This window comes from Trichosurus vulpecula, chromosome 5 (genome assembly GCF_011100635.1).
Source record: "Trichosurus vulpecula isolate mTriVul1 chromosome 5, mTriVul1.pri, whole genome shotgun sequence".
NCBI lineage: Eukaryota > Metazoa > Chordata > Mammalia > Diprotodontia > Phalangeridae > Trichosurus > Trichosurus vulpecula.
This window is the reverse complement of record NC_050577.1, coordinates 23065055-23079393: the sequence shown is the minus strand read 5'-3', so window position 1 is coordinate 23079393 and position 14339 is coordinate 23065055. Positions and strand designations below refer to the sequence as shown.

The 14339-nt window shown below is 43.8% G+C and overlaps 1 protein-coding gene across 5 annotated transcripts in view; it reads left to right on the top strand.

The window, feature by feature from the left end:
* The window catches only part of CNOT10 (CCR4-NOT transcription complex subunit 10), a 64867-nt gene extending 52286 nt beyond the window's left edge, over positions 1-12581 (top strand). For 2 of the 5 annotated variants that reach the window (XM_036760335.1, XM_036760336.1), the window contains exons 15-20: positions 3278-3391; positions 7071-7201; positions 7858-7893; positions 8108-8235; positions 10920-10995; positions 12375-12581. In XM_036760335.1, the coding sequence (XP_036616230.1) occupies positions 3278-3391; positions 7071-7201; positions 7858-7893; positions 8108-8235; positions 10920-10995; positions 12375-12529 (640 nt within the window). In that variant the 3' untranslated portion in view covers positions 12530-12581. The remainder of the gene's footprint in view (positions 1-3277; positions 3392-7070; positions 7202-7857; positions 7894-8107; positions 8236-10919; positions 10996-12374) is intronic. The other 3 variants (XM_036760340.1, XM_036760337.1, XM_036760338.1) reach the window with 2 other exon arrangements.
* The last annotated feature ends 1758 nt before the right edge of the window (positions 12582-14339 follow it).

Below are 14339 nucleotides of genomic sequence, written 5' to 3'. Positions count from 1 at the left end.
TGAGGCAACAAAAAATCAGTAATGCTAGTAGAGACAAACAGAGAAAACTATATTATGTCTTAATGATGTGCCATACCGCAGGCACAGAAAAAAAATTATTCTAAGGTTTTTTTTTCTTTAAAATACATACTCTAGATGAATTACATAAAGATATTGATAGTAATACCATGATAATAAAAAGTAATATTCTTTTTTCAGAAATCAATTAAAAACCATTAAAAAGATAAACAAGAAGCAAAGTATAGAGCTAGACAAATTTTTGGAAACATTAAATTTTACTGACCTTTGGTGACTTATAGATGACAATATTAAGAAGGATGTGTTTCTTGCATCCCATGATAGTTTTAGGTGTTCAGACATAAAGGAATCATAAATATAAAGTGGCAGAAATAAGAAACATATCCTTTATAGACCACAGCACAGTAACATAGGGAAATAAAAGCAAAAGAAACAGAGTCTGAGTAATGGCATTCTGAATGAGTAGGTGGAAGAATAAATCAGAGACAATAAATAATTACATAATAATGAGAAAGCACACTCTAAAGCTTATGGGATGCAGTTAATTTAATGCAGCCCTCAGAGGAAAATTTGTGTCTAAAAAATTATATTAACCAAGAGAATCAGTGAACTAATAAGCATGCAGAGGGTAGGAAACCTACAAATTAACAACCCTAAATAAGAACAGAAGAAATCCATAAATTTAGAGGAGAAATAGATAAGCTTGTCGGTAAAAAAAAAAAAAAGGTTAATCCATCAGCTGTTATCTAACCTGATCAGGAGAAAAAGGAAAACCAAATCATGAAGATAAAAAATGAACAAAATAAATTCACAATAAACAGACCAGAAATGAATTATTAGAGACTACTGTATAAAACCATGTGTCAAAAAACTGAGAATTCAAAGGAAGTAGATAAGTATCTACAAAAATATAAACTACTAACATTAACAAAACATTTCTTAACCTAATGTCAGAAAAAGAAGTCAGTGAAACCATTAGGAAAATGCAAAAGAGTAAAAAATAACTCTGGGCCAGATGAATTTACAGGTGAATCCTAGCAGACATTTAAAGAGTAATTAGGACCTACACAACAAAAAAAATTGTTTTCCAAAAAGACAGCATTATTCCAGTCTTATTTTATGACACAAACGTGGGCTTCATATTCTAACCCAGGATCATTGTAGACCAATTCATAAATATTCATGCAAAAATTTAAAATTCTCACAAGAAATTGATACAGAATCACAGTACTTTCCAGGTAAAACTCATGGGAAAACAGTTTGGGAAAAAAAATGGGTTTGTGCTAACATTTTATCATGTAATACCAGTTCAAAATGAATATAGAAGGTAACGTTAAAAAATTAGAGACTAGGACAAGACACATTGTGCCACTATGACTATAGGGAGAATTCTTAACCAAATAAAGAGTAGGAGACAGCATATAATATCAAAAAAGACAATGTTGGTTACATAAAATTCAAAAGCTTTTGCACAAATAAAGTCACTGAAGTTGGAGTAATAAGAACATTATGTAAAAAAAAACCAGTTGTGTCAAATATTACTGAAGAACATCTAATATCCAAGTTATGTAGGGAATTGACAGGTGTATAACACCAGTCAAGGAATATGAACACTTTTCAAGAGGAGAATTGCAAAACACAAATGACCGTTTGAAAGCTTGGTCTAAATCACTAATAATAAGAGAAAGGCAAATTAAATTAACTTTGAGGTTTTACCTGACATGAAAATTGTCAAAGATGACTTAAAATGAGAATACTCAGTGTGGGAGGGGCTGTGGGAAGATAGGCACATTGCTACAGTCTTGGTGGAGGTAAGAATTGGTCCAGCTCTTCTGGATATCAGCAACAACAAGCATTTTTTGAGCAGTGCGTACCAGCCACTATGCTAAGCACTGGGGTAGAGTACATACATAGACCAAAAGAAAGATAGCCCTTGACCCCACAAAGTTTACATTTTAATAGAAGACACATCAAGGGAAGCTAAAAGGGCAAAGGTTCAGGAGGAACTGGCCGCTCAGAGGAAGGGCCTGCTGGCCTGGGATGATTTTCCAGGACAAGAAAGCTGTCGGGTCATGATAGAAAATGAACTTGGCAGAGTTAGGAGCAGGGCACAATTTCGCCCCCAAATTACAAAACTCTTAATGCTTTTTTGACCCAGACATCCCACTATTAGGTAGATATCCCAAGGAGGCCAAAGGCCTAATATAGAAAAATATTTCCAGTAGCCCTCTTTGTGGTAGGAAAGCATTCAAAACTGTTCAGTGTACCACACATCTCCCTTTCACCTAGCTTCACATCTTCAGTCATCCTCAACTTTTCACTCTCTTACTCATTTCCAATTAATTGCCAAATCTTATTGATTCTCCTTCCACACAGCTTATAGCCATCCCTCTGTCCATTCACCCTGTCCATGGCTACCACCCTATTTCAGGATCTCCCCCCTGGATTATTCCAATAGCTTAACCAGTCTCCTTGCGTCATTTCTCCCTCCTCTAATACATCCCCCACACATCTGCCAGAATGATATTCCTGAAGCCTATCTGACCGTGTTATTTGCCTGCTCAGCAAGCCCAGTGCTTCCTGTTGCCTCTGGGGTAGATTAGGAAGTCCCCTGTCTAGCATTCAGAATCCTTCTCTATCAGACTGCAACTTCCCTTCCTAAGGTTATGACACTCTACTCCCTTTCCTGTACTTGGTGTCCCAGTCAAATGGACATCCTTGCTAATCCTTGAATGCAACAGCCCCTCTCCTGTGTCTATACAGCCTTGTCATCTTCTCCCCCCTCCACAGCATGATACTGCTTAGATGAGTTTAGACAGGGATTGGTTTTCAGCATGCTGCGCCCTGGGCTCAGTTCTTGGCAAGACCATACATCTGCACAGAAGGGAATGAGCTCTCCTTCCAGGATAATACAATGGTGGTATCAGTGGAAGCACCTTCCTCATTCCTTAGCAGGCCGTGAGATATAAAGCTGTTCTAAACATTTGAATTAGGCAGCTCTTTTGTGTTACGTTGGATTGAAACCAAGTAAGCATTTGTAATTTGTGAAAAACAATTTGAAGAAATGCTTCTGGTGATTTGTAAACACATGTAGCCAGAATGTGCTTTAGAAGTCACTTGTTGCCGTGGGTGTTCTCCCAATAACTTTGTAGTTTCTTGTGTTTGTTTTATTCTCCAGAATAAGTGATCAGAGGTGTGTTTTGCCAATTTTTCACATTTCACAACTCTAACTAGGATTTTTCTCATTTTCTTGTTCCAGGTGCTCCATCCTTGCCTGCAGTGCTTATGTTGCTCTGGCCTTGGGTGACAACCTCATGGCTCTGAACCATGCAGACAAACTGCTGCAACAGCCTAAGTTGTCAGGCTCTCTTAAGTAAGTTTGACTTCATTACACCTGATAAAAGTTGTTTTCTCCTTCATATTGTTTCTCCAGGCAACAAAATTTAACTTAAGATGATTTTTCTCTTATTAGTATGACCCCTCTCCTGTGTAGTGGCCATCCCTGTCCTGAAACTAAGGAGATGGAGCCCTGGCCCTGCCTCTCGCTGTTGTCACCCAAGCTGTCTTGGTGAGGGATGTGGCTGGTTCTTCCATCCTTCGTCCATGAACTATCAAGGCCATATAGTTACAGATTTAATGAATGGTGTTGGCCATTTAAAATCTGTTGTTCTTATGAATATGTGTGTATCTGTCAGCATAGAAGTACTTATGGACCAGTCCATGTTGTACACAGCGGGATGGCTCATCATGGTGGTTGTTCCTTCTAGATGTTGCTCTTAAGCAATCAGAGGTAGAGCCAAGATGGAGCTGGAGAGGTCAGGAGAAGGCAGCGTGGTTGGGCTGTGGGGGCAGTGAAGAGGTGTGGGTTCCTGGTCCTTGGGACCTCTTTGGAATCTTTGGGATTCCTGCACTAGGCCCTCACCCTCCTGATTGGTGACTGAGTGCCATAGAATGCTTCTCCTGCTACACGTAGCTAGCGCTAGACAGTGCTTCACTTTCAACCCCCAGCTGGTCCTCATCTGCTGGCTGTCCCATGTATTCCTGTTCCCTGACCTCAGCCCCGCCCCATGGCTCTTGGAACCGTCATCAAAAGAGGGCATGTCATTGGATTGCCCTGTGGCTCAAGTCGCCATTCCTAGGAGACCTGAGGTCAAAACTCCTTCCTTTTCTACCACTTTTCTTTATGGGCCTTTTCCCACCAAAGTATAACCTCCTTGAGGGCAGGCACATTGCTCTCCCCAGCACAGTGCCTGGTTACACCATACACTTTTAATAAGGGCTTTTTTCATTTTTCATAAAGTTATCCATTTGTTCAGAGGCCTGAATTTGGATACCTGGGTTCTAGTCTCAGCTGCCACTTACTTGGCTCTGGGACCATGAATGTCACCGCACCTTGCTTGGCTTCTGTTTGCTCATCTGTAAAATGCAGATGATGATGTCTAGTCTATTCTGTCTCTCTCAAACAGTTAATATGATGAGGATGAAATGAGCTGATACCTTGACCAAGCCTGTCCCCCCAGCCCTGGAAGGGTTTCTTTCCTTCCTTGAACCTCATAGACTCCTGAGTCAGCTTCAAAACTCAGTTCAAGTACCCTCCTCTACCTAAAACCTTTCCTGATTCTCCCCAGTTACTTTCTGTATTCTTCTATGTTGTCTCCTTAAACAGAATCTGACCTCCTTGAGGGCTGTGGCTGTCTTTTTTTTTGTCTTTACAGCTATGCCTTCCATATTGTGGGGGTTAGGGGCACAGCACCCCTGGGTTCTAGAAAATCTGCATAAAATTTTGTGGCCCTCTCTTTGTACCAGAGAAGACATTATACAATATTATACATATATTTTATGCATTTGAGTTTCTATACTTTTTCTCTGTCGTCTGCATGTGTTATCTGCAGCTTTTACAGAACTCCCCCAAAATTCCCATTTAATTTCTTATGTCAGCCTGCAGTGTATCAAAACTGTGATGTGGAAAGTTGCAGTGTGGAAGGGATAACTGTACATTCTGAGGATCTAGTGCAGTGCCTGGCTTCAGCCCCTGGTTAGGGGCTTCACACTTGCCGATTCATGTACGTGAGGGATGCAGTGACCCTGCAGGTGCAACATAAAGGTCAGCAGTCATTACAAGGCTGAGCCCTGAGAAGGAATGTCAGGTTCTGAGCACATGGAACAGGAAGGTAGCCAGAGAGAGTGGCAGTGCATTTGGCCTGTGCCTGAACTAGGGAGAATTCTGGCTTGTCTGGAGTGGAGGGATTCTGCTGGAAATAGCTTAATAAATCAGAGCGTTAACTGTCTGTGGGATTGAACTGACCTCAGCTGGGGGGCCATCATGGATGATGATACAGAGCTGGAAACTGAGGACCAGCCCAGAGAGCATCAGGAGCAGAGCTGAGGTACAGACTTGCTCCTCTGACTTCTTTCTAACACACCATGGCGCTGGTTTGGATCAGAACCAACTGTTGAGTGTTGTCAAAGCTAGTCCATTTAGGAGTTTGGACTCTTCCTTTATAAAATTGGTAGCTCACACTCGTATTTGAGCAAGGGGGTGTCACCAACAGGCTGTGTTTGGGGAAGATTAATTAGGTGGACACATGCAGGCTGAAAGGGATGTTTGAGAGACTAAGGGGAGGGAGGCTGGCATTGCAGTACAGGTGTGAAATGAAGACAGATGGCTAGAACCAGGCTGTTGACACTGGCAAGAGAAGGAAGGCCCGGGGAGGGGGGGGACGTGAGGGGGGATGCAACAAAAAACCTCTGGAAGAAGAAATAAGATCTCTGTGCTGATCCAAGACAGATTTTTATTGATATTTTTGGTTTTTACATTGCTTACACTTCCTCTCCTCCTCTCAAAGAACCATTTCTTATAACAGGACTTTAAAGAAAAATAATTCAGCCAAATCAGTGAGTTCATCAGCAAAGTCTGACATTGTGTGCAGGGCTCCACAGCTGTGTCTTCCTTGTCCCCGCCTCCACTATGGAGTAAAGGGAAGGGCCAAGACAGAGCATCTCGACTACTGTTGACATCACTTAGAGTCACAGTTGAGCACTGGCTGGGTCATCAGAAGACCAGCCCTGCTGCTGAGCAGCAGCGTGTCCTCGAGCAAGGTCTGGGCTAGCCTAAAAGATGATACGGTACTCATACAGACTGTATAGCAAGGTAGTGAAGTCCCTTTGTAGCCCTGGAGTATGCTACAAATGCATCCCCAGTAGACAGTGGGGGACTGGCTGGGATGCCCTTAGAATTTCATTAGCAAATCTTTGCCTCTCAGCTGAGCATCCTGTGTTATTCTGGCCTGGCCTTGGGAGTGAGGAAGACCAGGGTCAAGCCCTGCCAATATTATTGTATAACTCTGGGAAGAGTTTAACCTTTTTGTGACTCAAGCAACTCTCTTAAGTTTTTAAGTGTAACCTGTCTGTAAGACAGGTCGGTAGTCTTAATTGGTGGAGGTAAATTTAACATTGGCTATTCTCCTATACTGATGAAATCACATATCTAAAACCTTCCCCTCCAAAAAAAATTAGAGTATAAGAAAGATCATAAGATTGAAAGCTGGAAGCAATTTTAGAGATGATTTGGTCCATTTATTGTACTTATTTGTACAAAGGAGGAAACTCTGACGGCCCCAGGAATTACAGGATTCTGTATTAGAGCTAGAGGTGACCTACAAGGCCATCTACTCCCAGCAAAGAGATTAGGATCCCGTATCTGCCCAGGTGATCTGCCCACAATCATACAGATTTGAACCCCGCTCCTCTAGTTCCAAATTCTGTCAGACCAGGGGCCTCTCCAAGTATGCACTGATTGAATTTTCTAACTGTTCTCCAGTTATACTCCCCTAGTCTCAAAACAGCAACATATGTCATTTTAATATGAATTACTAACATTTAAGTGATGCTGGGTGACTATGTTCATTATGTTTAAACTCTTACATTCCACCTCATTTATTGCAATAAGATTGTAATAGGAAACCTTTAAATACAGGCCTGTCTCCCAAAGATTTTGTGATGGAATATTTGACCATTTGGGGTTGATTTCTTTATTTTGTTTCCTACTTTAGGTTTTTGGGCCACTTATATGCAGCAGAAGCCCTCATCTCTCTTGACAGAATCTCTGATGCCATTACACATTTGAACCCTGAAAACGTCACTGATGTGTCTTTGGGGATCTCTTCAAATGAGCAGGACCAAGGTTAATGAAGACATATTTGATTAGACATGGTCCAAGTTGCTTCTGTCTTTTTATTGTAACTCTTAATGTATAGAAATTTAAGGCTACAGCCATTGTGAAAGCAAGTCTTAACATAGCTTCCTCCCAGCCTTTCACTGATGTTTCTTTTGTAATAATTAGCTAATCCAGGCATCATGTGGTATAACTTTCCATTTTTAAAAGGCTGTCTAGCAGAATGGGTTATTTTAGCCTGATTGATTTTTCCTTCTTTGGAGTTTAATCTAGGCTGTTGGCCCCTGTGTGGTGAGTGAGGGTCATGTGACTATTTCAGAAAATACAATTTAATTCTCGCCTAATTAATTTACAGGCTTACTAAGTACAATCAGGGTATTCTGAAGCTGTGGTCTGATTCCTAGCTTTGAAAAGTTAGTTGATATTTGAGTAAATGGAATAGGAACACACGGGTTGGATTTTTTTCCCCTCCATTTAAGCTTATCTCATTGGTTTTATGCTGCCATGCTCTGATGCTTTTAGACAAGAGAAATCATTCACTGAAAATTAAAACTCAAAGTTATAACAAGCTGTTTAATGTTAGAATTCTTGTTTCATAGAAGAGTTGGGTTTTCAGAAATGATTCCCTTTTGGCCTCAGACTGGTTTTTCATGTCTTTGTTGTAGGATCTGACAAAGGGGAAAATGAAGCAATGGAGTCTTGTAAGTAAGAAGTCTGTGAGCTCTGAGTAAATGTGTAAGACTAAAGGGAATGTAGCCTGGATTGTAGATGAGAGCACTGGGGGTTAGGAGCCAGGGGAGCCTTGGCTCCTTCCCAGACACTGGATGCCTTAAGCTCTGGACTTAATCGTTGGTTTTTAAAAATCTCTAGAGAGACGGGTTTGCGTTTTTAATAACATTAATATTCCTTTTTAAGCTGGCAAGCAAACACCTCAGTGCTACCCAAGTTCTGTCACTTCTGCCCGAACGATGATGCTGTTTAATCTCGGCAGTGCCTACTGTTTGCGCAGTGAATACGACAAGGCTCGCAAGTGTCTCCATCAGGTAAGCCTGTGATGCTTCCCCCCATTTCTCACCATTTCACCCCAAAGCTGAGGTGTACGTCCAACTCAGAGCATCTGAACTGTTTCCAAGTTGAAGAGCCCGTTTTCTCAGAATAACTGGAGAAACACAAAGGAGCCAGAGGAGTTGTGTTTCCTACTTAACTCAAGAATTCTTCCTTCTGGTCCCAAAACTCCTGAGAAAGAGTGTTCCACTGTCACCCTCTACAGGGACAGTCGTGTGAAAATGAAACCATGGCCTTGGGGGCAGGAGACATGGGTGGGAAGGAGACCTTCTGTGACTTGGGCTTGGTGCTCCATCTGCAACCCTCAGTTTCCAAGACCCACCTGCATCTGAAAACACTGTGTACAACTTAAAGTGCTGAGTACATGGGAGGTGTTCTGATCAAGAGTACTTGTTGCTCCTGGCTTCTATGTTTAAAACCTGGAGAATAATGAGATATTTAGTGCCTGACTACCTGAATACACATGCAGATGTCACATGTGTGTGACGGTGGGGATGGGGGGAGCGGAGTCTGACAACCCATTGATTGTATCCTTAAAACAACCTCCCCTTCAGGGCCTTAGAGTCAGAGGGCTTGAGGACAGCAGCCAAAATGGGGCAATGAGAGATGGCTGAGCCTTGGAGGGCCTTGGGGGCAGGGGTATTGGTGTCTTGAGTCAGGCACGGGGTGGGATAATTGGGAAGATGGAATAATGAATAGTGGAATAATTAAAGAAACATTTTAACCCCAATTTAACTTTCTTGGAAACAAAATTATTAAGTGAATATATTGTATTTTGAGCAGCAAAGTGTCTAGAATAAGTCTCAGGCATTTGCTGTGGTTTAATATTTCCATTTGGTGAAGTAGCCTTAACCCAGTAGTCAGTGGGACTCTTGTGTAGTCAGAGAGCCTGGGTTCATATCCTAGCTCTGACGCTTACTTTCTACGTGACCTCGGACAAGTTTCATTCCCTGGGCCCGCTTCCTCATATGTAAGATGAGGGGGTCTGAAATCCCCTCCAGGGGTGGTTCCATGGTTCTTTGCTCTTCTCAGGATGCCTTAAGAGACAGAGAATATTGTAGGATTAGTTGTGACTTATCCAATGACCACAGCTGGGGCATCCTCAGAGAAGAGGCCATAAAACATCTCCCAGCGAGATGATTGGTCAGGCATCTCACCAGCTCTCCTCTTCTACGGCTGCAGAAAGCGCAGCCTCAAGTTTTAGTCTTATTTCCAGAGTTTACATACTATGACTAATTCTTTGGTGTTTATCGGGAGGTTAGGGTAATGTCCTGGAAAGGACAGTGGGTCTTGCTCTTAGATCTGCCGCTGGGGCGCTCCATGACCTTGGGCCTCACCTTCATCTGCCAGATGAGGTCACTGGATAATACTTATGAAATTCTGATCATGTTCTAGCGTAGATGAGGTGTGACAATAACGCAGTGAGATTTATTCCATTCCATGTACTCGACCAGATTAAAATGTAATTAGGAGATGTTCCACGAGGAAAAACTACAATGTAACATTGAGAATGTGAATTTGTGGTTTTCTAAATCATGTGCGGGCCCTCAGGAATGGATTGCTCTTTGAGTTTGATACCACTGTACTAGACAACATGCGCATTTCCTCTCCTCCCCCAGAAGGAAACCAGAGTGATTCATAGTTAATTCCAGCCTGTTACCCCAGCACCATGTTATCCCGAGCTGCAGTAGTAGAAGCCTGCTACTAGTAGAATGTCACATCACCTCCAAAAGCAGAAGAGAGACAAGGCCAGGACGGGGGTGGCTGTAGGAGGGGGGTGGAAAGGAGGGAGAAGAGTTGTTCTGGGAGGACCAAGGAGGAGGAGGGAAGTGAAAGAGAATGCTGTGTATGTATGTTTTTTTCCTCTTAGCCCCTGGACCTCAGTTCAAATTCAGTCTCAGACTTTTTCTAGATGTGTGGCAAGTCACTTAGCCCTGTTTGCCTCAGTTTCTTTATCCATAAAAGGACCTGGAGGAGGAAATGGAAAACCACTCCAGTGTCTTTGCCAAGAAAACTCCAGATAAGAGATAGCATTGAAACAGCTGAACAATGCAACAACAAATGCTATGAAGGCATAGACCTTGCTTTACCAGTACAGTGTGCTATACCCTTTCTTAACCTTTTTTGTGTCCTTTGGCAGTCTCAGAATGTTTTTAAATGTGGAAAATAAAATACAAAGGGTTATGCAGGAAAACCATTACCTTGAAATGCATTTATGAAAATATTTTTTAAAACCCACACACACACAAGGTCTTTAGGCACTTAGCGCCTTTATGGGGAGTGAGAGGCTGATGCACAGGGAACCACACCTAGGATTTTCATATACTAGGCCCTTAACATAGAAATGATTTTCAGAAATTGAATTGAGTCCCTGACCTCTAGATTCTAGCAGCAGGTATGTTGAAGACTACGAGAAAGCACTAAAAAACATAAAAGTGAAGTCCTAGTGCTCTGTGGGATGAAGGGAAGAGAAAAAGCTAAACCATTGATTTGGAAGGGAAGTTGTTAGGGAAGAGGATCTGAGCAATGGCCTACCCAGGGACTCTCATCCTGGGTCTGGGCTGAGGCTGACCCGGACTCTAGTAAAAGGCTCTGGGGTTGCTGTTTCAGGCCACTGGTTCTATGGTTTTGATAACTTCTTTTTGTTTTCTTTTGAGAAAAGGCGGCTTCCATGATCCATCCTAAGGAAATACCACCTGAAGCTATCCTGCTGGCTGTCTACCTTGAACTACAGAATGGTAAGGAATTAGAATTAGAATTTGCAGAAGAAAATAAGTGGCCATCTAAGTCCTTCAAGTCTCTGAAAACATTAGACCCAGCATAAGAGTGAGCTCTCATCCCCACTCCCCCATTTCAATTATACAAAAACCCACCAGGCAGGAGGGACCAGGGTTTCCCAAACAGGACTTGTCTCTTCAAGATCAGTCTCTGTGACTTTTGGAAACGAGACGGCCGTATGGCATCGTTCTGCCTCTGACATATCATGCCTCATTTGGGCAAGCCGTTTCCCATCTCAGTCTTACAGAGGAAATAGGATCACCCAGGGGTTCCCTGGGCTCATGAAATCACAAATCAAGTCCATTTGGCTGACCTCTTAAAAACATCCGTCTTCCCACACTCTGTGAGAACTTCTATACGTTGAACACAGCCCATCTGGTGCAGTCTGGGCACAAGCGCGAGGAACCTTCCATTTGCAGAACATAACTAACCTCCTCTTTCTGTAGATAAACATTGGGCAAAAGAAGTTGGGTCATAGGGATTTTGAGATGAGATGGCCAGGTCTGTTGGACAGTGTCCTGCTAGGTGGTGCTAGATGGAGGAGGTCATCTTGGCTCTCTAGCTTTCTCTCCAGTTTTCAATCTGGACTTGACCCCAGGCCTACAGATGGAATCCATTCCTGGTCCTGTGAGTGGAGGGAGTGCCCATGTGCCTGCTCCTCTTGCTCTAGTGCTGCATGGCCTAAGAGAATTGGAGGGCCCAGAAGACACAGGAGAGATTTCAGGCATCCCAAATTCCACCTGCCAGTGTGATCTCATAGGATGCTCATTCACCCATCAGGTTTTAAAAGCACAAGACCTAGCCTAGGCAGCTGGAGTACCAGAGTGCTGAAGTGTGGGTCAGCAAGTTCTGGAACCAGATTCTGCCTCAGACACTAACTGGATCCACAGCCTCATCCCTGAAAGGGGCACAGACTAAGATTAAGATCTGTGTGTCAGGGTCTCTGGCCAGGGCACTTAGCAGCAGCAGGAATAGCTGGACACTTTCCTCTTCTTTCTGCTAAGGGTCAAGGGATGATTTAGAACTAGAGTGCTGGTCCAGCCCCCTTCTTCGCACACAAAATCCCAGGGAGATGAAGAGACTGGTCTAGAAATACAGGGAGCAGAGCTGAAGCTGGGCCCTCTGACTCCCAGATGAGTGTGGTGAGAACACAGAGCCCTTGGACATGGGCTTGACCAAGGTCCTCAAGGATAGGAGTGGGAGGAATGCCCGGGAAAGTTCGGCTGGATTTCAGGCTCCAGCCGAACTTTCCCGGGCATTCCTCCCACTCCCACCCCAAGCTGAATGTCTGTGCCCTCCACTGCAGCAAGCTTTTCTCATCACATTTTTTTCCACTCAGGTAATACCCAGCTGGCCTTACAGATCATCAAAAGAAACCAGCTGCTCCCTTCAGTGAAGACATTGTCTGAAATTCGGAAGAAGCCAGTGTTCCCATCTGCTCAACCCATCCAGCCCATCCAGATGCCAGCTTTCCCCGCAGGGCAGAGAAAGTGACCCAAGGCCTGAGGGTATTTTGTAATGGCCAATAAAGGACATTGGCTTGTGCTGCTGCATTGGTAGATCTTTGGGGGGGATCGCCAAGCTTCCACCCCTACCTTGCTCCACATTTCCATGCGTGAATTTCCAGTCGATAAAATGACCTTATGTCATTTCACAAATGCTCGTTCACAAAGTCGTGCTTGTAAGCCTTCCCTTTAGCTCCCTCCCCCAGGCCAGGAAACATTTCTCAAGTGCCTGCTCTGCCCAGGCACTGTACTGAGCACAGGGGGCATGATGGAGAAGGCAGAGAAGCAATGAATGGCTTTTAGAATGGGAACGAAGCAGCAGCTGTTTGAAGACTAGCTCTTCAGAGTTGGAGAGCCAGAGGAGGCACCTGCCTTGTGTGGGAATGAGGGCATGACAGTGGCTTTAAAGCAGAGCTGGCTCCATAGAGAGAAGGAAAATCCCAAGCAGCAAAGACCTGTGCCTTTACACAGCCCCCTGTGTGTGTCCTTGACCAAGTCCTGGGTGTAGTTTAGCACAACTAGCCAGATGAGAAACCTGAGCCCAAGGTTTGCTCTGAATCCTCCCCAGGCCTAGCTGCGTGCAAGGAAAAGAATGCAAAGCATCCCTCCCTGCTGGGCTTAGCGCGTCAGCCAAGCCTGAGGAAGCCCCTCTGCTTGGAGAACAACAAAGGCTGCCAGACGGTGAGACCAGGGACCACTCAGGCATGTTTGGTAGAGTTCTTGGAACACCCCACCCCCCCATACCCCCCCCAGGTCAGATGAGCCCGGAACGGCCAGGCCAAGAAGCTCCTTCAGGAGATTATGTGGATGAGGGGCTGGCCCTGAATCCACTGGCAGTTGCTAATTAGTGATTTTCAAGTGAGCCGTCATGACTCAAGTGAGACCCAAGCCAAGAGAGATTATAAGTAACAAAATGGGTAAGTGATGCTTGCTTGGTGCCTTTAGGGGAAAAAATCACTTAAGATGATGGATGGGAAAATGATGGCAAGTAAGTTGCCAACCTAGCTAAGTTACAGCTTTTCCCTTAAAGTAGATTTCTTGCAAGTAAACACATCTGTAAAGAAGGTGAGTTTAGAGAGTTTTCTATGCTTCCAACTCTTGAAGCTGCTTTCTAGTCTTACTAAATTTAGAAAAGTCAATCTTAAGATGGTAGTAACATTAGCCAGAATCATAGATATAAGGTTAATATAAAACAAGATTAATTGGCAATGGCTTTTGGGTGTCATTGAGGTTTTATTTAGTTTTTGGAGTAGGCAGAGAGGGTTGCCATAGGTATGCCTACCTAGCCCCATTAGGTGAGCCTTAACCAGGGGGGAAGGGATGATTTATTCCCTAATAGAGATCTGTTAAGGCCAGCCTGGTTGACTCCCATCCTTGGGTGGATTTGACCTGGGGGAAAAGTACTCAGTTACATTTTAATCCAGGGAAAGCACCAGCTTACCTGGGGAATTAGCTTTGCGGCCTTGGGCAGGGCTTCTGACCTCTGTGGGTTTGGGGTCCTCATCTATTATCAAGTGAGGAGGCTGAGCTGAGCAATCTCTGAGATCCTTCCCACTCCCGATTGGATTTCATGAATTGGATTGGATGAAATGGATTTCCCGAGGTTTCATGAATGAAAAGGTTAGGGGTGTTCACCAAGACAAGGTTTAAGATGGCCCCCAGCCGACCAAGAGGATGAGTCACAGACTTCTTGAGCCCAGGCTGGCTCTGCCCTCTGAGAAAGAAGATGGAACTTTGCAGACTTGCTGAGGTCCCCTGAGCTTCAATTGAGAGGCCTTCTCTAACTCTACAGTGGCAGC